General features: G+C 35.4%; 1 protein-coding gene across 10 annotated transcripts in view; it reads right to left on the reverse strand.

The window, feature by feature from the left end:
• Positions 1–9,793, reverse strand: part of LOC121422786 (fibropellin-1-like) — a 49,540-nt gene extending 39,747 nt beyond the window's left edge. For 6 of the 10 annotated variants that reach the window (XM_041617977.1, XM_041617979.1, XM_041617980.1 and 3 more), the window contains exons 1-5: positions 9,415–9,791; positions 2,499–2,636; positions 1,615–1,935; positions 1,003–1,116; positions 79–192 (exon numbers count right to left, since the gene is read on the reverse strand). In XM_041617977.1, coding sequence (XP_041473911.1) covers positions 79–192; positions 1,003–1,116; positions 1,615–1,935; positions 2,499–2,636; positions 9,415–9,493 — 766 coding nt within the window. In that variant the 5' untranslated portion in view covers positions 9,494–9,791. Of the gene's footprint in view, positions 1–78; positions 193–1,002; positions 1,117–1,614; positions 1,936–2,498; positions 2,637–9,414 lie in introns of all 10 variants that reach the window. The other 4 variants (XM_041617985.1, XM_041617984.1, XM_041617976.1 and 1 more) reach the window with 2 other exon arrangements.
• Positions 9,794–24,938: the final 15,145 nt, after the last annotated feature.

A 24,938-nucleotide genomic window follows, 5' to 3' on the forward strand; every position in this document is an offset into this window, starting at 1 on the left:
CACATTTATTAATGCATGTAGAAACACATGAGCGGCAAGATGAAGATCATGAATTTTGAAGATGATGTTTCGTCTTACTTGTTTCGCAGAAGGTGCCAGTGAATCCAGTTGTACAATTACAGATAAATCCATTGACCATGTCCTGACAGATCCCAACAAGGTTACAAGATACTCCTGCACAATCGTCGATATCTATCATTATAGGTTAATAAACAGAAGTAATCAGAGTCATATGCATATGTAGTTAAAAAAAAAAAATTGGCACACAATGGTAGAGAGAAATCATTTTTTTTAATGTAGGTAAATATGTGTGTCTTATTTCTGTGATAGAATCGGATATATAAATTTTCATTGAATGATCGCTTTTATCATTAGACTATTAAAGGGTTATGCTAACCACTTGTAGAGGGGAGGTTAAAAGTCAAGGTTACCAGCTTGTCTAGCTTGGCTCCTAGCTGACCAGGCCTTTGGGGATGACAACCCTAGCTTGCAACCGTACGGGATGGGAATGGAGAAACCCCATTTCAGTCCAAGGTATAAGTGGCTTCGGCCCCTGGCTATATTTGGTTGGGGTTTACTGTCCATTTCATCTCATTACTATTGTCATATTTATTTAGTTTTTGTTTGTTATGTGGCAGTCATGGGCCACTTTTCATCATTTTATTATGGCAACATCAGGCCCAAAGTGCAATCTAAAAGAAAAACAAACAAACAAACAAATAGATCTGTGATGCAGCAAAAATGGCTTCAACGGACATAGACCTTCCCTATTCTACAACACGCCATTCAATCTTCTCATGTACACTCTTCTGTTTCATGATCATTCGTGGAAGGGAGTGATTATTGATAGTGTAATTATAATATTGATTCAATTTTAAATACATTTTATGGGCATTCTAAACCCCGACAGGTGATTCGGAATTCTGTCTTGCCTTTGAAACGAACCTTCATTATTTATAAAAAAAAAATCATATATTTATAACCACACCCTAAATATATTACCTGTAGTACAGTTTCTGTCGGTCCAACCATCTGCACATGAACATTCATAGTCATAAACTAAATCGGTGCACGTTCCATTATTGTTACATGGGTCGTCTTGACAATCGTCTGTATCTAGATATATTAAAAAGAAGACAGAGCAATAGAAAAATTGGCTATTAAAATAGCATTGACTTTACTAATACATCTTTAAAAGGTTAAGGTTGTCATGGACGTTCAACATTTGGGTTCGATTATACTGTGTTATCATAAGCTGTCAATTTTAGCAAAGGCCTGGAAATACATAATAATAATTATTCTTATTATTGTGATGATTATGATGAAGACGATGACGACGATGATGATGAGGGCGATGGGGGTGATAATGATACTGATAAAGATGATGATAATCACCATGACGGTGTTAATGAAGATGGTGACAATTACAACGGTGGCAAAGAGGATTGTGGTTGTTGTGGTGATTATGATGGTGACGATGAATTAAGATGTTAATGAAGATGAAAGGGATGATGGTATTCAATGATGAGATCTATGATGATGATAGAAAAAGCGAATAATAAAATTATCAACAACCATGATAACAGTCATCATGACCATGTTAATGGTACGAACCTGCTTCATATGTGATGTTGAATCCCCTGAACGTTGTATCTCGATCCGATATAAATGAGATCCATGCTTGATCAGAGTTTACGGTGACAAATTCTCCAGACGAATTTAAACGAGTTCCTTCTAAAAGAACACTTGGCCCTTTTCCAATGGTGACCGTGTCTGTATTTTCAGTGGCAATGTCATTTACGTAGAACGTGATGCCAAGAGCACCAAGGATCCTGATTAGATAATAGCACTCTTGATTCGGTGGGTAGTCAGCGGGATACGACGGGCTCAAGATTTCGCCGGTAGCCGAGGAAAACGTTTGACCACAAGACGATTCTGGAAGATCAAAAGGAGAAACACGAACATCTTATACAAAGTCATTACTGACGGGTGGCCAGTCAGTCACTGGCTGATTATAGTCGTGGCAGTAATTTAACAGCAGTTCTCCCACTGATAGCCAGAATTAAACTGATATTGTCGGTAAAACAATATATTCCACAATACCCTACGGAAACTAATTTTCGAAGTAGTCCCCCACCCCCCTCACCTTCCCTCTCTCACCCAAATCCTTACTCCATCTCCTTCTTTCTTTCTTTCTTTCTTTCTCTCACATTTATTCAAACAGGGGTATTGTTGGTATAAATTTCCTTCTCAAACAACCTACATCCCATCTATCTATCTATCTATCTGTGTTTTCCTAATCTCTCTGTACACAGGTAAATCGCCATGTAGTATATGAAGTTTACACTAGTTGTTCAACAGCTTAAACAAGTGTTTAGAATCTAAAGTAATATCGGGTTATTTTTCTTTACATTAAATCTTCAATAGTTAGGCATGTAAATCAATAATACAGCGTTTTACTATGTATATTGATGACAAATTACAGATAGGCAACTCACGATATGTCTCGTTGCATGTAGTTCCGTGATAGAAGGTAGTAGTGTCTCCTCTGGTAACGAAGGTACATAGACAAAGGAACCGACCCCCTCCAGACACGCATGTAGAAGGAGAAACACAAGGACCGCTATCACAAGGATCTAAATATTGATAGGATAAAAGATAAAAGTACATTTTTATTAGGCATACCCGTGCTTGTGAATGCAGGTAATAGTACTAGGGAGCATGTCATAAAAGTACTTGTCGGAAGTTTTATCAAACAAGATTTCTTCATCCGATATTTACCCTTATAACTTTGTTTCTCTGCCAATCAAATCCAAGGAAAGTTGTCAGATTCGCCGAAATTCGCCGAACTCTTTCGCCAGGATCAAGAGAATTCAAGTCGAGAGCTTACACAGATCTGGTTCCAACCAAGCTTGAATACGCCTCAGAGGCATGGAATCCCTACACCTTGACTGCTATCAGAAACCTTGAGCAAGTGCAAAGAACAGCAGCTCGGTTTGTTGCCAATAACTATGGGTGGTCTACGTCATCTTCACACCTGTTGTCTGCTCACGGATGGGACACACTACATTATCGGCAACTCCTGGACCAATGCTCTCAGCTTTTCAACATTCACCACAGACTGATCAACATGCCAATGCCAGCTATAGTTACTCCGGGTACATATCTTTCAAGGAAAGACCATTTATTGAAATTTGCTAGGCCAAAATTGTCAGTTGATTCCTACAAATACTCCTTCTACCCAAGAAAAATCCGAATATGGAACCATCTGCCTGGCAAAGTTGTATACAAAACAGGTCTACCAGCATTCAAAGAGGCTGCGCTTCCCATTATTAGAAACCTGCAGCCTCCAACCGGATCTCTCGTTCTTTAAGATGTATCCAGGTTTTTACTTGCACAACGCATGCACTTTCCTTTTATTGTAAAATAGAGATCTTCACTATGGCACGAATCTTTCACGACATATTGCATATTTCATTCCAGTTTAGCTCTTGAAGCAGCAAGAGGAATTATCTCATCAAGTATCAAGGTCAGGGGTGTGTTTTCATGTAAAGGATTGTCGGACGTTTTATCCGCCAAGTCCAGTGTTTTCCGACAAATGTCTTCATAAAGATGCTTCTTAGACAATCAAAAGCAAGGATGATTGTCAGATTTGACGACTTGTCGGGTGACATGTTGATAAAACGCGTCCCTGGTCAGCAAAGGTGAGAACTGCAGGTATGATGATAAGGAATCATAAAACTCTGCTGATGGCGGCCCAATCAAAGCAAATGTCGGGGTGTGGTTGTCGGGTTGTTGAAGGTGCTGATGGTGACGTATTGCTCGTGAAGGTGCATGGAGTTGATCAATATTGATGATGATTGTGATGATGGTGATGATGATGATGACAGTGATGATGATTGTGATGATGATGATGACGATGATGATTGTGAATGTGGTGGTTGTGGTGATGATAATGATGATGAAGATGATCAGAAGCAGGAGTGAAGTTACAAAGATCACGGCTAGGATGACTAAGAAGATAGTTTGGGCATCATATCTGCTTACTTGCTGCTTGTGGCTCGAATGTAATGATATATTACCACCGCGACGCAAAACAAATACTAGAACATAGCAATGTGTTGAAAATGCTAACCAAATCACAGTGAAAAGATGGAAGGTCTTTGTCGAAAATGGGTGAACTGGATCTGCAGTTTCATCAAACGTTTCACCCAAACCTGAAAATGATGCTGGTGCTGGGATTGACGTACCTAGGTGTTGAACTAGTGATCATGTAATCGTGGTATTGGTATGTATTCATAAACCCATATATTCTTTGTTGGAGTTTGGTTTAGATATCCTGATCAATGCTCCAATACCTAGGAGCCAGTGGGCGTGTCGTGGTCCAGTGGTTCTGACTCTCGCCTTTCAAACATTGGGGCGTGGGTTCGAATCCTAGCAAAGGCTTGTTTTCCTTCAGCAAGAAATTTATCCACACTATGCAGCACTCGACCCAGGTGAGGTAAATTGGTACCGGTAGGAAGTAATTCCTCAAAAAGCTGTGCGCACCAGAATCGCTTGAGCACCTAGCAAGAGGGATACGTGCGCTATACAAATCATATATTATTTTATTTATTATTTACACAAAAATACAACTCCAACAGTCATATATTCCTGGGAATTAGCGCTGCTGACGCACTCCCCAAGATTTTTTTTCGGGAGGGGTGGTGCCAAGCTATAATGTAGAAATCTGGACCGAATCGGATTCATGTGGGAGCTAAAAACCTTCTCATTTGGAAAAGAAAAGCTTTTTTTGCTTGCTTGCTACTTTTTAAAAAACAAAACCATCCTCAGTTTGAAATAAATTGTGCAGTAAACAAATGAGGGAGACGGTGATGACATACTCGTTCAATTTATTTTATATTTCACTACATAAAAACTAATTCATTCAATAGACCTTTTTCCATCGATACCCGCCTTCTTTCACCAGTTAAAAAAACAATGAAAATTTCACCTCGTTTCATCCACAAAATCCACAAAATGTTCGAAATGCCAAGCCGTGGAGTTTGTATTAGTGTTACAAGTGTAGGTCTAGTGGTGACCTTAAAGATGAACACAAAGGGGTGAGGGCAAGGGCATTTAAGAAAGGGCTTTTATGTTCCTGCTATCATAAAATCCCCAAAGTTTTTTGTTATTGGCAGTTTCACAGAACAAAAGGGTTTGTTTGAGTCAGTGGCGGTACAAGGTGAGCTCGGCAAGAAGGGGAGGGCCCTAGTTAGAACCTTACTTGAACCAACCTAGTTCTTAAATACGATTTTCACGATATCCATGGATTTTATTTTTTCTTGCCACCCCATATTCATTTGCCTCCACTCATCCCCTATGGCTGTTCGCATAAATTTGTTGCAGGGGGGGGGGCTGCTGACACGTAAACTTTTTCGAAAAAATGGAAAAGGGAAGGAGCGAAACGACCATGCTTGTCATTGGGTGGCTTTGACATTTCGTGAAGTGAAATTAAGGAATTCGTGCATATCTCTGGTGAATTTGTGAAAAATTTCAGTAATAAAATGTACATTTCCAAAATTTCTGGGGGACAACTGCCCCCTGTTGCGTACGGTCAATGCCCCCCCCCCCCTTCCTGGTCACCAAAGTCCTGGTGTTACGAGTGATTAGAGTCCGAGAGAGGAATGAGTAAGCTAAAAAGCTGAATTTTGGCATGGGGGTCGTTGGGAGATATAGCATTAATGATACCCCTGATCATTTGAAGGATCTGTAAGTTCCGCGGGAGTATTATGAAAGTCCAGTCAGAAGGATTTCGAAACTTGTACGGTATTATTTGAAATTTATTAACATGATAGATATCTCACCAAATGAATAATACGAGGCCGAAGTGAAAGTTTTGATATATTGAGCTGCAAATGTGTATTTGACACAATTCTCCTAAAACACATCTCAATGAATAAAAAAGGCAAGCGCAAAACGCGAGCTGAAGCAATAGTTAGGTTTAATGACCTGAAAGCATTGCAAGATATCAAGATGTTGTAGCCGAGAGTGCATGGAAGGCTGTCATTTCAGCTTCCCTAAAATACCTGTTACCTATATTCCAATGATATGATTGTTGTTATATGGTCTTAAAGTGTGGGTGCATACCTTCAACTCATTACGTTTACTCGTTTACTTCCGGTGTGTATGAAATCTAGCAAACCCTTTTTTTAATCACTTGTACATACCTCATGCTGTCAAAATATACAAAGTTAAACTTTATCACCAGAAATCAAAGATCGTTGTTACACGACCGTGAACACCGCAAGTATCGTTTTCTTTCAAGCTCGGGTGATATTGAATCAATTCCGCCCACTTCAATCCCATGACGAAAGCACTGCATATCCATTTTTTTTCAATTATAGCCCTGAATTGTTTGTCGATGTATGATGCACCACTCTAAATAACTCTAGAAGAAAATTTGTTAACACACCTGTTGTTTAATATGTTTACAAATCACTAACATGAATGACACTTTTGTTTTTATTCAGGATGATATTAGATGATCGATTCATGTCCATTTAACAAAGACGTCTAGATGTCTATAGTGGAAACTAATTAACAAGCGATCGCATTTTTAGATTTTGAAATTTACAGGTCAAATTTAGATCAGCAGAATTATAATTATTTGCAAAAATTGTGATTCATTCTTGGGAACTAATATAAAAATGCAAATGACTGCAAGCGTTCTGTGCTGCAAAGACTCATAAAGGGGTATAAGCACAACGTAATGGATGAACAGTGATAGCAATTAAAAACTATAATTCAAGTCAAACAATTATTCATTTACTCTAAGTGAAAGTTCATAAAAATCTTTTTACCAATAATTTTCTCGTCTTAGAAGACTATTTGCATTTGTGTATTTTTTAACGAAATCTATACTGGAGGAAGATTTATTCTGTTTTATAAAATATCTACCCCGCGATTTATATGATGATATACTTTATACTACATTGTAGGTTAGACTTATTTCTTTTTCAAATCACAACAAGTGGAATGCTTCTGGCTGTCTCACCTGCATCACGCGATTCAACATAGCAGCAGTGCTAACTTTGAAAACTACTATAACTCGCAAAAGTTGTTCAGTGATAATTGGTTACTCTTATTTCCACGTTTAATGAACTAGACCAATACACTTTACAGAGATAGGATGGTAATTCAACAAATACCCCCCATGTGGCCAAAGCTCATTGACCTCACATGACCTTTGACCTTGATCATGTGACCTGAAACTTGCACAGGATATTCAGTGATACTTGATTACTCTTATGTCCAAGTTTCAAAAGTCAGATCAATAAACTTGCAAAGTTATGATGGTAATTCAAAAGATGCCCCCATTATGGCCAAAGTTCATTGACCTTTGACCTTGGTCATGTGACTTAAAATGCGCACAGGATGTTCAGTGATACTTGATTACTCTTATGTCCAAGTTTTATGAACTAGACCAACATACTTTTAAAGTTATGATGGTAATTCAACAAATACCCCCAATTCGGCCAAAGTTCATTGACCCTAAATGACCTTTGACCTTAATCACGTGACCTGAAACTTGCACAGGATGTTCAGCGATACTTGATTACTATTATGTCCAAGTTTCATGAATCAGATCTAAAAACCTTTAAAGTTTTGATTGTAATTCAACCGATACCCCCAAATCGGCCAAAGTTCATTGACCCTAAATGACCTTTGACCTCAATCATGTGACGTGAAACTCATGCAGGATGTTTGGCGATACTTGATTAACCTTATGTCTAAGTTTAATGAACTAGGTCCATATATTTCCTAGGTTATGATGACATTTCAAAAACTTAACCTCAGGTTAAGATTTTGATGTTGATTCCCCCAACATGGTCTAAGTTCATTGACCCTAAATGACCTTTGACCTTAATCATGTGACATGAAACTCTAATAAGATGTTCAGTAATACTCGATTAACCTTATGGCCAAGTTTCATGAGCTAGGTCCATATACTTTCTAAGTTATGACGTCATTTCAAAAACTTTGATGTTGACGCCGCCGTCGCCGTCGGAAAAGCGGCGCCTATAGTCTCACTCTGCTATGCAGGTGAGACAAAAACACATCAAGATAACTTCCTCTTTTGAGTATTCAGTGTCTCATGTCACTAAATTTGTGTTGGTTTTCTGGAGAGAAAAATCACTCTGTATATTCAGGGCATCCCAAATATATCAATTTTCTGTCCAATCGTAATGTTAACGTCCAAATTCCACTTTTTGGAAACCTTCACACCCCTTCACAACAAATGGCATTTTTAGGTTCTTATTTTCCAATTTATATTCAATCTTTATCGTGAAATTCATGGATATTCGTTTTGCCTGCATGTCCACAAAATATACATGATTATATTGCACACATGAATTAAATTGAAGCTTGATTGAAAATGAGGAAGAATTGATTGTTATTGGCATATATAAAAATGTTAAAACAAATACATAAATGCAATTAGAATTCAGTTCACAGTTAAAATTGAATTTCATTGACTATTTACATGAATTATTATTTTTGTAAAATGTATTTTTATTTAACTTCATATTATATTTGAGGTATTATTAAATCAATGGTTAATGTTTCAGGTCAGATACTAGATCTTATTATTGTTTGGAGTAATAATAATAGTTCCCATTAATTCAATTGCACCAAGGACATGGTTTTGAATACCCTACTGATTGGATAAAATCCTCTCTTACTGGCTATTGATACTTTGTGCCCTTCTGGATTTTCTCCATAGAATTGGCTTATATTTGGAATAATAATACTGTCAACATTTGCTCTGAATTTTTTCGAATATGAGTAATCTATGTTTGAGGCCAGTGGGATATTTGAGTCTGCACTTTCAAAAAAAAGTTCTAGAGTAAAGGGGTTTCCTAAAAATGAAAAGGGAAGGGATACTTCTGTCATCTAATTTATTTTCGATGCCACCCCTCATACCAATCAATCAATATCATACTAAGAAAATTATTTAGTGGGTGTACATACTGATCAGTCATTTTACAAAACCAAATAGGCAAGAGGATGACCCCCCCCAAAAAAAAAATAATAATGAACAAAAAATAAACAAATAAATAAAAAATGAATGAATAAAATAAATAAAAATAAATAAATATATAAAATGAAATAAAGTAAGATAAAACAAATAAACAAAATGAAAAAGAAAAAAGAAATACATGTAAATAAAATAAAATAAGGCATATAAAATAGATTTTGAAAGATATTGAAAAATGAAATAAAACAGAATGAATGAGAAAAAAACAATGCAACTTCGATTGCTCTCAGGTACTTTTCATGATTTGTTTACGTCCAAACAGTTATTCAACTAGATAATGTCTTGAGTAAGTGTTATGGCTATCTACAGGTAAATACCAAAATACTACTCACCTTGTGCTGTTACGGCAGAAAACAGGAACAGAAATATACATAATCCACAAGCAGTATTCAAAACATTGTCAGAGGCCATCGCAATCGGAAACAGTCAAAGGGGCTTCTTTCAGACTACTTTATTCCTTTCTATATCTCCATGCTGGTCTTAATCTCATTTTCGAACTGGCTTTGGCAATCTATTAAGAAAAGACAAAACTAGATCAAGGAACGATAATTCTACTCGCACTCTCAAAATCAATCCATAGTTCACGATCAGATACACAGACAGACACACCAAACCCCAATATTAAAAGGCTCCATTCATGCGAGTAATGCATTGTGCCGTTGTGGTGGGGCTTTGAATGGGCTGGGGCGAGATGTGCAAACGTAAAAGGGATGAAAAAATGTTGACATTTGATATATAATACAGAAAATATTCGGCCATTTACAATGGGAGATAGGAGAAAATGCGATCAAATCTATTTGTATTACGAGCTGTGGTTTGAAATTAGGTACAACTACATGTACAACTGAAACTGATTGTCAGTATTTTACCGCCCTGATCAAGCTTTAGCATTAGTATCCTAACGCTTCCATTAGATCCTGTCATTCTTCAACATTAAAAAAAAGAAGAAAAGGCTTGTTTATCTCCATTGCATATTAAAGAACAATCGCCAAGTGAAAGCATGCATTGCCACTTAAGATCGTCTTACCGGCATGTCCAGTTGCGCACTTATTGGTTGGGCTTTTATTATATATATGTGTGTGTGTGTGTGTGCGTATATAAATTAACGAATCTTCCCTGAAGAAGGTAGATATCTACCGAAAATTTGGAGAGTGAATAAAAGAACTTAATTGTTGGCATTGCAAAAACTGCATTACTCGTGAATTTGTTTCGCATTTCTGAGATGTATATATATATATATATATATATATATATATATATATACATATATACAAAAATTAATAAGATAAAAGAAAATGAAAAATAAACGAAATTGACGTCCAGGAAAAATATAGAAGACGAAAGAAAGAATAAAAAGAGAAGGGTGAAATGTAATATTATTTTCTGTCGAAATGTCAAAATTTTTGTTCGCTCGCAACTTCTTATAAATTTTGCCCAATACAATATCTGGCATCCTCATTTGATTCTATCACAAGCAGATCTATTCTAACATTGTCAAAAAATTTGTTTTTGGTATAATTGCTACACAATGAACATTCTTTAGCATTTGTTTTCTATGTCGGAATAGTTTCTTTCAGTTATTATATTGATCTGATCTGGAAAAACAAGTTGTTACATGATAAGAAAATAAATCCATGTTGGCCTACCCCCTCTCCTATTTTCATGTTGAAAAAAAAAATAGTTTGCTGTATTTATTTCTGATATTCAAGTATTCCCACTCATTCGCTTGCTTACAATCGGAAAAAATATCAATAAGTGAAAAAAAAGGAAGAAGTAATCACCAACGCGAAACGCGAAAAGTGCCGAAATTTTCAATTGTTGAAAATTGAAAAGCCGATATATGACGTTTGTTTTGCCATTCAGAAAAGAGAAATGAAGTGGAAAACGAATTTTGGGAGATAGAGAGAGAGAGAGAGAGAGAGGGGGGGGGGAGATTCGCAGGGGATTGTTCGACTGATATGAGAGGACATACTATTCGATTGTTATTGGCCATGACTCGTATGAGGGCATTCGAGGGTACCAAAAGTGCAGCAAAGATAATGGTTTATTTGATAAGTGTATGCGAATGCATGCGCTACATTTCCTTTTCTAGTTTGGCTTATACCCCGACTACATTATAAAACTATTATCATGTGGGCATATTATAAACGTCACATTTAAACATTGATTTTACCCATTGACTTCATGTTACTATAATAACCCTTCAATCGCCACCTAAGAGAAACGGAATAAATTTGGCTAGTGGAGAAATGTGGCCTTTGAATACATTTGCTACTCGAGTGATTGATTAATATCACATATAAAAAATATTGGAATAATGGGCCATGCAATACGACAATATTTTATATCACGTATATCACGGTTTCTTTTTTATTAATCAAGAAAAAGCATAGTTTAGATACATTTGGCAACAAAAATCAAATAAAAATTGAAGGTCATCGATTGTGCTTCATATCTGAATGTAAACTTCGCACGCAAGAGTGTAATCATAATTGAATTGTTGGCATTAGTGGGAATAACAATCGTTGTGCAGTCGGTTTTTTTTTTCTTTGGAGTAACTACGGAACGAAGATTTAAGATTCGATTGAACGAGTTAAGGAGTTAAGTGGGTATGACAATAAATATGGAGACTCTTGGGCTGTGAAGCATGTTAAAGAGCAAACATAATCAATTTTCAAAGTTTTCTTGACTGGCATAACATTATTCAGTAATTTAAATGATCATGGTGGATGCATTTTTGATTATGTTTAGCCGATACTATTAATTATACTACACCTACCATCCCCTTGTCAGATGATACATGATTTTATACAACTCCAAAGAATGTTCTGTACATAATCTGATTGGTCCAAATCGGATCACATGATATTCAGCAAATTGCACTATGGCATCCCAAATGTACTATCCTGCACTCTGAGGTCAGAGTGCAGGGTAGTACTAGGTCTGGAATTATCTAGAATTTAGATCAAGTACCATGAATACATACATTATTTGTATAATTATCCATTCCCTGTCTTTCATTTCTGTTATTTCCTTTCTTTTGTTTCTTTTTCACTTTCTTTCCCATTTTCTTACTATTCTTCTTTCATTCTATCTTTCATTTTCCCTTTCCTTCACTCTATTGTATTTCCCACCCCCTCTCTTTCTTTCTCCAGTGATGTCCCCCCACCCCCTGTCAGTCTAAAAGACTGCTTGGGAACTGCAATAAACATATCACAGACACAATAAATACATGTACGTACTTAACCATTAATGTACTTTTATTGTTTATACAATAAAAACTCTTTATGACACAATACATTGAATTGAACATAAGTTCATAATCATACTTCATAAAATGTATGCGTATATGATATTTACATCACTCATGTTACAATAATAAACAGCACCAAAATTGAATTATTTGTTAATAATATTCATGATTGTACAACGCCTACTTAGCTAGTTGTACGCGATCAAATGGGAGGCTGAACGTCACACATTCGTACCGTTGCACACACAAGACGTACCATCCAAAATGTACCATTGCACGGCTTTAGGAGGTGACGTCACAATGCGATTTCATTGAATAAGGTGACAATGCGCGTACAGCCCGCTGGCTAAATGGGCAATGCTGTCCAAGATCATGTGCGCTTGTGGGCCCGGCTTGTGGGATTTTGCTTTTTGCTTTCAATATTTTTGCTCCCTTTTCATAGATTACTGGAGGGAAAAACTCTTGTTTTTTTTCATATTTTCGGTAGATTCCGAGGCGTTGTACAACACTAATAGCGAATATTCTTATTCGTGCAATGGTGCGAGATTTCGCATTCGGTGAAAGAAAGAAACGCTCTATTCAACTCGGCTAACGCCTCGTTGAATAGAGCAACTTTCTTTCACCTCATGCGAAATCTCGCACCATCGCACTCATGCCTATTCGCTATTTGTATACTAATAAACAATGATTTCAAAAGATAACAAGATGATAAGTCATCCATTTCAAGGTACAATCATATAGTTTCCATGATGTTTAGAGTAAAAGGATTAAAAAATCTCAAAGATCTTTGTCCTTTGCACAAAAGTAATAATAGAACAATTTGATTTCTAGAAATATACAATAAAAAGGTATTTCGCCTAACAATAGGAGAAACATGCTAAATTTCGAAGAAAACCAAACCTAAATCCCCAGTACCATTGAGTTTGGAGCTAACAATGGTAGTATTAAGTAGATTTAGATTTATTTATTTCCGTTCAATATTTATTTCAAAATACAATCAAAGTAACAATACATATTCAATATAATATATAATTCATACAAATCAATGACATTTCGTAACAAATGTTGAATATAAATTAAACAAAACTACAATTTGTTGCAGTAATTTTATCAATGAAAAGAAACAAGAAATGACTTGCCAAGAAAAGCAAAAGCTGTAAAGAAGGCAAGCCCCTAAACTTAGTTTCAATACTAATAGTATCCCTAAATCAGACCCCAAAGTAGCCAATCTGGAATAAAATTATTGGAAATGTTTTTTTGACTGATTTGAGTAGGTATGGGTGTCAACATTTACCAAAAAAAGTTAGGATGAATACGGGTTGGGGAAAGTGCTTTTTTTCAAGGTCAAAGGTCAATGACCTTTTCATATATACTGCATAATGGTATCTCTGAGATGGAAAGGTGCAGGTTGGTGATAATGGTGTCAAAATGCACAAATTCTTACCAGAATATCAAATAAAATGAAATTAAGTACCCAGAATGCACATTCACCGATAAAATTCAAGGTCAAAGCCTTTCAAAGGTCAATGACCTTTTTTACATTATATACCATACTGCATAATGGTATCTCTGAGATGATAAGGTACAGGCTGGCGATCATGGTGTCAAAATGTACAGATTCTTACAAGAAGATAAAATAGAATGAATTCAAGTACTTAGAATTGACATTCACCAATGAAATTTAAGGTCAACGGTTTTAAAAGGTCAATGACCTTTTTACATTATATATACCATACTGTATAATGGTATCTCTGGGATGAACAGGCCCAGGTTGGTGATCATGGTGTCAAAATGCACAGATTCTGACCAGAAGACCAAATGAAATAAAATTAAGTACCCAGAATGCACATTCACCCATAAAATTTAAGGCCAAAGGTCAATGACCTTTTATACATTATATACCATATTATATAATGGTATCTCTAAGATAAAACGGCGAAGGTTGGTGTTCTTGGTGTCAAAATACACAGATTCTTCCAGGAAGATTAAATAAAATAAAATTAAGCATCAAGAATTTACACATTCACCTTTAAAATTCAAGGACAAAGGTCAATGTCCTTTTTAACATGAGATAATGATAATGGTATCTCTGAGATAAAACATCACAGGTTCGTAATCTTGGTGCCACAATGCAAAGATTTGCACCAGTAGATTAAACAACAACAAAATCAGTATGCAGAATATTGTTTCACACTTGAATTCCAAGTTCAGATGAAATAATATATATATATGTATATATATATTATATATATATATAAATGTCTGTGTGAAGCTATACATGTACAACAGCTTTGGCAACTCTTTTATTTTAAATATTGTGTAAAGAAATGGATGAAGAGAACAATGGTACATATAATATTTGTGTGTATAATCTGTATGAAATATAAAATAACAAAACATTTATCCTATGTGTTCATATTTGTGATAATGTAAATAAAGATGGCTAATTTGTAATGAAAACATGGAGGTTTCATAATTTCAGTCTGAAGTAAGGTCATGGAGAATGTATTTAGCGGTCAGAGGTCAATGAACTCTTTCCAAAATATCAGTGGAAATTGTTTTAAAAAGGTGATAACCAAATAACACTTCTTCATATACTGCGATGCATTTCCAAAAGCAATGAAAAAAAAATGAAATGGATTATACAATTTGAAATTTGATGCATCATAATATCTAAATTAAGGTTGTCGTGTCTTTTTCTCTCCAAGCGATAGTCCATTCATCTTATTAGCTTAATCTTCTGAAAATGGATAGGATAGGTCTAAATCTCATGTCACATCTTGCATCATCTGAGAGCATTTCCAAACAGCAGAGGGATGACGATGAAGATGAAATGAAGGCCATCATTAGAGCTGCAGCTTTTGTCATAGTAAATGGCATGTATCTCAACTTTAACAAAGATGAATTCCCGTATTATTATTAATTACCTCTCATTGCGAGCTGCCAGAATCTCTTGAGATGCTAATTCTGCATGGCAATCTGCTATCTAGCTGCCGTAGATCACCCATGATGCTATTTCTACTAGGTATCAGTTTGTACAAGGATCATGTATTTGGTCCAGAACAACTGATTGTTATCATGCATAGTAATGAAATTCAAAAGGAGATAATAGCTTACAAGTACACATCCATTGACCTAACAACACTCCTACAGCACCACTTCCAGTTCTTGAGGATCAAGCTGTGCAACATATCAGTAATAATATAGATCCTGGTATGTTATTTTCCCTTGACAGAACATTAGGCTTTCATTGAATGGGCCAGATCAAAGTCCTGAAAATGTCAGAAGGTTTCCAAGAGTTTGATTACTCTTTGCTGAAGTTGAGACACTTAACTTCATTTACTATGACAAAACCTGCCGCTCTAATGATTGCCTTATTTCAATTCTTCATCATTGTCCCTGGCTATATGAAAATGTTCTTGGATGATGCCTATCTTTTCCATTTACAGATTAAGTTATAGTATATAGTATTGATTGTAGCATTTGAGGTTAGTGAAATATTGCTACAGAGAAATTAGTACCTTGATTTAGATTTATAAAATGCATATCTAAATGCTGCTACTTTAGACAACTTCACCATTTCAAATTATATCATACATGATTTTTTTTTACACTTTTGGCAATGCATTAGTACAGTTTATAAAACGGGTTCAAGGATGTAGCCAATGGTGAGTGCGTATTCAAGTCACGTGTTCATGCTTTAATTATGCGCAACCTTCCAGTCGTGCATTTTTCGTGCAGCACTGTGCATTTTTTGTGCAGCACTGTGCATATTTTGTGCAGCATTAGTTCCAATAGCACGTAAAAACTGATACGCGTTCAGTAAGGCTGGCTAGGATTTTGATGCGCTTACTTGCTTACAGTCTTGTGATCTCTTTGTCTGTGCGATCGTACACAAGTTGGAGGGATTTGAACAAGATTTCCATGAAAAATTCATTTTGCCGACCCGTTTTATAAAACAATTAATGCACATTTTAAGATTCGTGATGTTAGTGACGATGCGAGCAACTCTCGGGCATTCACAATATTATGCAAAAGCACTCGGCGCAAGCGCCTCTTGCTTTCGCATAATTGTAAATACCCTCGAGTGTGCTGCATCGTCATAACACACTCATAAATGTGCATTAATTGTATAATATATTAAAGAGTGATATTTGATTTCAATTTCACCTCGAACTTGTATTTTGACATCATCATTGATCCAGGAATCAACTATTAAACTTCTGTTCATTTTCCACGCAGGTGAGTCTTTTTCCCATCAAAATCACTATATACCTACATGCCACAATCAAGTTATTGATCTATTTACTTAAATTTCCAGCAGTTTTTGACATAGTTCATTGGCCTCTAACCCCTAAATATATTTTTCATGGCCATTATTTATCCTTATTTCAAAGTGAAATTATTAAACATCCAAGTTTTCATTGCAAATAGCTATCTTTCATTCTATTATTCACAAAAATGTGAATATAATGGATTAATTTCTTTTTTGGGGGGAATTATAAATGGATATATCAATATTTATTAACTTTTGACCTTTGACATTGGATATCAAAGGTGAAGGATAATTCTTTAATATTATTTTGTGCCTTTTTATCTTCTAGCAAAAATTGCTTTTTGACACCAAAATCACCAACATGCAGCGTTTTATCTCAGAGATACCATTATACGATATATAACCTATGTAAAAAGGTCATTGACCTTTGACCTTGAACTTTATGGATTAATATGCATTCTGGGTACTTAACTTTCTGTAAGAAACTCTGCATTTTGACACCAAGATCACTAACCTGCGCCTTTTCATCTCAGAGATACCATTATACCGTATTTGGTATATAATTTAAAAAAGGTCATTGACCTTTGAAAGGTTTGACCTTGAATTTCATTGGTGAATGAGCATTGTATGTACTTGATTTGATTTTATTTGATCTTCTTGTAAGAATCCGTGCATTTTGACACCAAGATCATCAACCTGCGCCTTTTCATCTCAGAGATACCATTATATCGTATATGGTATATAATGTAAAAAAGGTCAATGACCTTTGAAAGGCTTTGACCTTGAATTTCATTGGTGAATGAGCATTCTGGGTACTTAATTTCATTTTATTAGATATTGTGGTAAGAATTTGTGCATTTTGACACCCTTATCACCAACCTGCGCCTTTCCAGAGATACCATTATACAGTATATATGAAAACGTCATTGACCTTTGACCTTGAAAAAAAGCACTTTCCCCAACCCGTATTCCTCCTAACTTTTTGGGGTAAATGTTGACACCCATACATACTCAAAACAGTCAAAAACCCATTTCCAATAATTTTATGCCAGATGGTTACTAATTACGGGATACTATAATTATAAACAAACTATATATACAACTATATACAAAAATCGAGACGGACGCAGAAGACAAACTTAAAACAAGTAATCCACAAATATCAAAATAAAACGAATAAGCGACACAAAATAAGAGAAAGTAGTTCAAATAATAATAATTACAGTGGAACACACACAAAAAAGTACTTACAAAAGTAAACGCATTAGCCCGTATTTTGAAGTCAGGTTTAACTCACACCATGGTCTAACTCGGTGCTAAAATTATGGGGATAAGGAAAATCCAAGATGGCGCCCAAAATGGCTGCCGTAGGCTAAAAACCTACAACTCATCTATTACTTAGTTAAGTGGCATTAATTCTATTTTATTATTAATTAATTAATTATTATTAATTATATTTTTTATTCTAATTCTATTCAGTGATTTTAGGGTGTCTAGACCATGGTTCCAATGGTCAAATAATACATTGAGACAAGTTTCAAGGACAGTCAGTGGTCCAGTATGTTAACAAATCCAGGATGGCTTCAAAATGTAGTAAAAATGCGGTTGCTACTTAAAACAAGTGGAATGCCTCTGGCCGTCTCACCTGCATCACGCAGTTCAATATAGCAGCAGTGCTGACTTTGAAAACTTCTCTAACTCGCACAAGATGTTCAGTGATACATGGTTACTCTTATGTCCACTTTTTATGAACTAGACCAATAAACTTCCAGAGATATGATGGTTATTCAACAAAAAAACCCAACATGGCCAAAGTTCATTGACCTTACATAACCTTTGACCTTGACCATGTGACCTGAAACTCGCACAGGATGTTCAGTGGTACTTGATTACTCTTATGTACAAGTTTCATGAATCAGATCCATAAACTTTCAAAGTTATGATGGTAATTCAACAGATACACCCAATTCGGCCAAAGTTCATTGACCTTTGACCTTGGTCATGTGACCTGAAATGCGCACAGGATGTTCAGTGATACTTGATTACTCTAATGTCCAAGTTTAACAGACTAGACCAATAAACTTTCAAAGTTATGATGGTAATTCAACAGATACCCCCGATTCGGCCAAAGTTCATTGACCCTAAAATGACCTTTGACCTTAATCATGAGACCTGAAACTTGCACAAAATGTTCAGTGATGCTTGATTACTATTATGTTTAAGTTTCATGAATCAGATCCATAAGCTTTCAAAGTTATGATGGGAATTCAACAGATACCCCCAATTCGGCCAAAGTTCATTGACCCTATGACCTTTGACCTTGGTCATGTGAAGGTCTTGGTCATGTGACGTGAAACTCATGCACGATGTTTAGTGATACTTGATTAACCGTATGTCCAATTTTCATGAACTAGGTCCATATATTTTCTAAGTTATGATGACATTTCAAAAACTTAACCTCAGGTTAAGATTTTGATGTTGATTCCTCCAACATGGTCTAAGTTCATTGACCCTAAATGACCTTTAACCTTGGTCATGTGACATGAAACTCTAATAGAATGTTTAGTAATACCTGATTAACCTTATGGCTAAGTTTCATGAACTAGGTCCATATACTTTCCAAGTTATGATGTCATTTCAAAAACTTAAACTCAGGTTAAGATTTGATGTTGACGCCGCCGCCGCCGTCGCCGCCACCGGAAAAGCGGCGCCTTTAGTCTCACTCTGCTATGCAGGTGAGAAAAAAAACCAACATTGTTTTTTCAGGTGCAATTTGTTCCGCGTAAGGGTACATTTTGTCGTATTTTGACCCATCTAATAAGAGAATAATAAATTTAACATGTACTAATAGAGATTTGTGCCACAACTACCCCTCTATAGTTAAACTACCACTCAAACCAGGGTTTAGTTCAAACCCAAGTTCAGAATACGGGCCATTGTAAGTGTTTTCTCACTTTTTAATTTCTAAATGTACTTAGAAAAAAAAATGAAGAAAACAAAATTAAATGGAACTTTCTAAGTACATTTGGAATTAAAAAGTGAGAAAACGTACTACGAACTCAATGGGAGTTAGAAAAAATACAAACTTAGTTTAAAGAGTGCCATCTGTAACCTTTGCCTTGAGGAAAAAATACTTCATTTTTACGAACAAACATACACTCAACAAAAGATCAGGGGCCCCTTGCAGAAAGAGTTGCCATCAATCGCAACTCTAAAAAAAAATCATGCGCAACTTGATTTTCAACCAATCAGCATCGCGCATTTGGGACTTGGGATTGATTTTTTGGTTTGCGTTTAAACGCAACTCTTTCTGCAACGGGCCCCTGAGCTCATTACGAAATGCAGGCACTCAGGACCATTTCCAATTAACTCCGAAAAACGAACCGCAGCACGCCATATAAGAAGAAAGTCATCACTTGGACAACAGACCCTCTGAAGATCGCTTATATCTACTTGGTATGGGATAGGTTGATGTGTTCAAAAGTGCTCAATGCCGGGACAGAGCAATATAAAAACCCCTAAAAAAGTTTATATGATTCCATGCTTAATGTTATGATCACGAAGGTATTTATATATATTTTTAGATTTAGATTTATTTATTTCTGTTCAACATTTTTTTCAAAATACAATCAAAGTAACAATACATATTCAATATAATAGATAATACAGACAAATCAATGACATTTCGTAACAAATGTTTAATATAAATTAATCAAAACTACAATTTGTTGCAGTAATTTTATCAATGAAAAGAAACAAGAAATGAACGGTATTTAACTCTATTCAACTGAATAATATCAAAACCTTATTTTCATTTTATAATGAGCCTTTGGAATAACAAACCTCATTTTGCTTTTGGGATAGACCAACTTTTGGAACATTGAACCTACCGAGTATTTAAAACAAGCAACAGAACTGTTGCCGGAAGAGAATAAGGAATTGGGTGTATTGATATGTGATCATTACAATCAGTTGCTCAAATCGCAATGTATTTTGAAGGTTAATGTTTGCAGCTACTCACACGACAGTGAACACATGTTTGATCAGCCTGTCTGCATGACTGCATGCATTCAACAGGAATACTTCAACTCATTTTCTCTCTGCACATCGAATGCATTGCCGAGATCCACATGTATTTGATCCCTTTGAAATGAGCTAAACTGACAATATTCTAGTTAATATTTTACATGAAAATATGATCACGAAATATTGCTAGTTGATTGCAACCACTCTGATTACAATACAAATAACTGTTACAAACATAAATTTTCTCTAACTATTGAACAACAGCAAATATCATATGATCAAAAGATATATGAAATCTATGTTTTACAACTACTCACATACTAAATGTGACACGGTAGTAGTTGGATTAATTGAAAATAAAAATGAATTGGATTACAGGGAAACTATGGCTATGTTCGAAAATTGGTGTAAAGGAAAACTCAAAGACAAAAGAATTGCCTTCGACTTCAGACTAATTTTAGACCTACTGATAGACATGTAATTATCAATCATGATATTGTTGATAACGTTGAATGTCATATATACCTAGCAACGTGAAACCGACAGGAAACTGTCATGGGATGCGAAGTCAAAATGCACTTTGACCAAATGCAACCAACGGTTATATTTCGTCCGAAAGTTAAAGTACTTCCAAGATATAATTCTGTTTCTTCTATTTTTACAGTCGATCTTCTAGAGATTATCACTTCTGACCAAATAATCTGGTTTATTAATGCAAAACAGAGATAAACAGAAGGTTAGAAGACTTGCTAAATAAAGCAAGCCAGCCAGCAAAATAATAAATAACGCTGTTGACCTAGATGGAACGTGTAAAGAAAGTGACTTTCGAAGGCTCTCCGTTATGTCTGATCAAACACATTCCCTGAGTAGTCGGAAAATTCAACGGAGAAGCAGACGAAAACTGAAATCTGTGAAAGCAAGAACCACTTTCCGCGTTAATTCGTTCCTCCCATTTTCCATAAGTCTAGAAGAGCATGCCTAAGCAGTAAAATAATATATAGAGATATTGTTCATTATGTGTTCTAGGCAGAACAAAAGAAAACTTAAGTAGTAAATAACTTTACATTTCACATAACTAGCTCCTCTTTTTTATAACAGAATAAATGTATAATTGAGAAAATAACAGCCACGTGAATGCGACTTCATATGAAATTACAAAATATATATTGTTCGTATATACAACAGTTCAATGTTGTTTATTAAATGTCAGAATAAATCAGTAAATGAGGAAAGTAATGCATAATATACTGCACACAGTTGTCATACAATAAATAAATGAATAGATTACTGAATGAATAAATAAATAAATGTATATATCAATGAATAAATAAATGAATATAATTATAAATATTATACAGATATTGACTAATGGGGTGTGTAATATAAACATTCTTTGGACCGCCGAATTTATATTTTCCCGAGGGGTTATATTTTCCCGAAGCGCAGCGCAGAGGGAAAATATGATCACGAGGGAAAATAGTAATCCTTTAGGTGGTCCAAAGATTGTTATTTTTACACATCCCATCAGTCAATATCTGTTATATTAGATAGCCTCTAATGATGAAGATAAAGTTAGGCCTAACGATGCGTGCAGCATGTTTATGATATTCACAGTGATTGATTGAACTGGTATAGATCTAACGTTAGATCTTGATCTAAGTAACGTTAGTCTAACGCAGTGAATGACCCTTTTCTATTCAAATCAACTTTGTTTAGGCCTAGCCCTAGATCTAAATCCAAGTTCGAGCCCAAACCAGGTCCAGGACCCAAGGCAGGCCGATAATGCACGGTAACATCTAATCCACAAGAGGGCGCCATACACGTAGAAAAATATATTCATGGACCGGTTGGTCAATAAATTCATCGAAGGTGGACCGGCTGGGAAAATACATTGATTTTGATTATATCACGTGACACGTTATGGACTAATCGCGCTTGGCTACCTGTCTTGGCTATCTAATATAACAATGTATAACTATGCAAGCAGTGTCGGTGACTATTTCATAAATATACATGTATTCTTTTATTCTGTATAAAGATCCATGATGTGTAATGTTTGCTTGAATTTTACTATGATTATATTTTTTTCGTGAATTTGTTTGCACAGCGAGAATTGACAAGTGCATACATTTATCAGTTTTAACGGACATTAAAAAATTAAATGAAATATTACTGTTTGCTGGGGTCTGTTACATGTATTTTCTTTGTTGACTCACATTGCACTAGCCTGGTTTGCCATTCATTAACCTTGTTGTTTTCAAGACATCAGCTGGTTGTGTTTATACTGTGGAACAGGTGGGAAAAAAGAATAATTTTAGGTAATACCAAAGGGTGGGTTTGTAAAAAAATCAATTACATTTCCTAAAAAATATCATGTCAATATTACTTAAATTGCATGTTTTTTTTCAATAAAAAATATATGTGAACTTCTCTAAGCTTCAATGAAATTGCCAGAATCACATGCTCATGAAATCAGGTGATCTGCACAGGCCTTGTCAGGTGACCTGTAACATACCAATGGGAACATCTCAATTACATTGCGTACACTTGTATATCAAGTACAGAGAATTATGTGTTTTCTTTTGAGAAACCTGAATAAGAATACATTGTAAACAGTTTCAGAGAAAGATGTGTATTGGACAGAGATTGTGTATGAAACAAAATACATGAGCCACTATATGCATACTATAGAATTTGTGAAAGAAATGATGACTTGATGAAATGACCACTTTCTATTTCCACATATTTTCTTCACTTAACGTTCTGAACACAACCCCTCTTATTAAAATGGACTTACTGCCATGGTGCTTGCAGTAAATGGGATGCTTTATTGTCATTGAAGTACCCAGTCTGCAGCAAAAACTGTCTGCACTGATCATAAAGCGCCACCTGGAAAAGAAATTTTATAATATGCTACACGATTTTACTCTCGCAAGAAGGTGATGTTACACTGTTTAAGAAATCATTTTAATCCCCCCAAAAAGGGTTCGTGTATGACATTGATCTAATAAACAAGTTGTTTATTTTAACACTACATGTATGCAACTTACACCCGAATGGTTACACCCTTGAGGTCGGCTATCCGTATATGGTCTGCTCGACATTTGGTTTATAGTCACTTGCTTTAGTACTTGGTCAATTTTTTTCTGACAATAAAAAAAATATTTGAAAAAGTCAAACCATCGAACCATTGCCTTACTACTAGAGAGAAGAAGGGAGTGTTGTGATCAAATTGCTATTGGTTAAAAGTCGAATTTTATTCCCCAACGTGACTGGTTTGTTAAAACAATAACAGGTACATGAACCTGGAACCTGACGCATAACGTTTATTATTCCAACTTTGAAATTCGATGGTAACCGTAAATACCTTGGCAACAACTAATCGAAATAAAAGAGTCCATGAAAGATTCAACTGGATTGGCAAAATTTTCACCCAAATCATCCAAAATTCACCATTTCAAAATTTCAATTCCAAATACCTCTGCAAACTCCAGTTTACCATTTTACAAAAAAAAACATTCTAAATTAATACATACTTCTATACCATTTTCTTCCCTATCATTTACATGTACTTTTACCATCATTTACGTCATATAAAAACCTAACATCAAGTAAGGATCCTGTACTGATCCATCATCCATACACACACATACACACACCAGCACACACAGAAAATCGACTGTCAATATCCGACATCAGTCAAGGACTAAAAAATGCAATATCAATCTGAAGTTCTCCCTATTTACAAACAAATCAGTATTCAAATCGCTGAACTATTTGTCCATCATAAATATATCACATTGAGCGTTCATTCTTTCATCAGACATTTGTGCATGACCTCAACATCAAACTAAAGCTGTTATTATGAGTATAAGTCACCAGAGTCGACCGTATCCACTGTCGACTTGAATTCGGTATACTCTTGGCGACAATTGGTCAATCGTGGGGTCCTCCGGTCATGTCGGTAACTTTTAGCTACATGGACACAAAAAGGGGAATCGCGTCCCACCTCGGTATCATCTGAAAATTAAAAATAAAGCAATAATATTTTTACAATGTATTCTAAAACAATCTATATGTTCAATTGTAAAAAGCAATAGTTCAATTATATAAATCCCGTAATATCAAACTTCTCTGACTTTCTATCATTATTACAAACTATTAGGTTTGGCTCCCAACTGCAACTTTTCCAAATTTAAATAAATCCAGGAAATTGTATGTAGATTTTCCACAAACTATTAAAATATATCTTACATCACATTATCTTTATCATGCAATATTTGTTTTTTTTGCTAAGTAGG

The sequence above is a fragment of the Lytechinus variegatus genome, chromosome 10, assembly GCF_018143015.1.
Source record: "Lytechinus variegatus isolate NC3 chromosome 10, Lvar_3.0, whole genome shotgun sequence".
Classification (NCBI taxonomy): Eukaryota; Metazoa; Echinodermata; class Echinoidea; order Temnopleuroida; family Toxopneustidae; genus Lytechinus; species Lytechinus variegatus.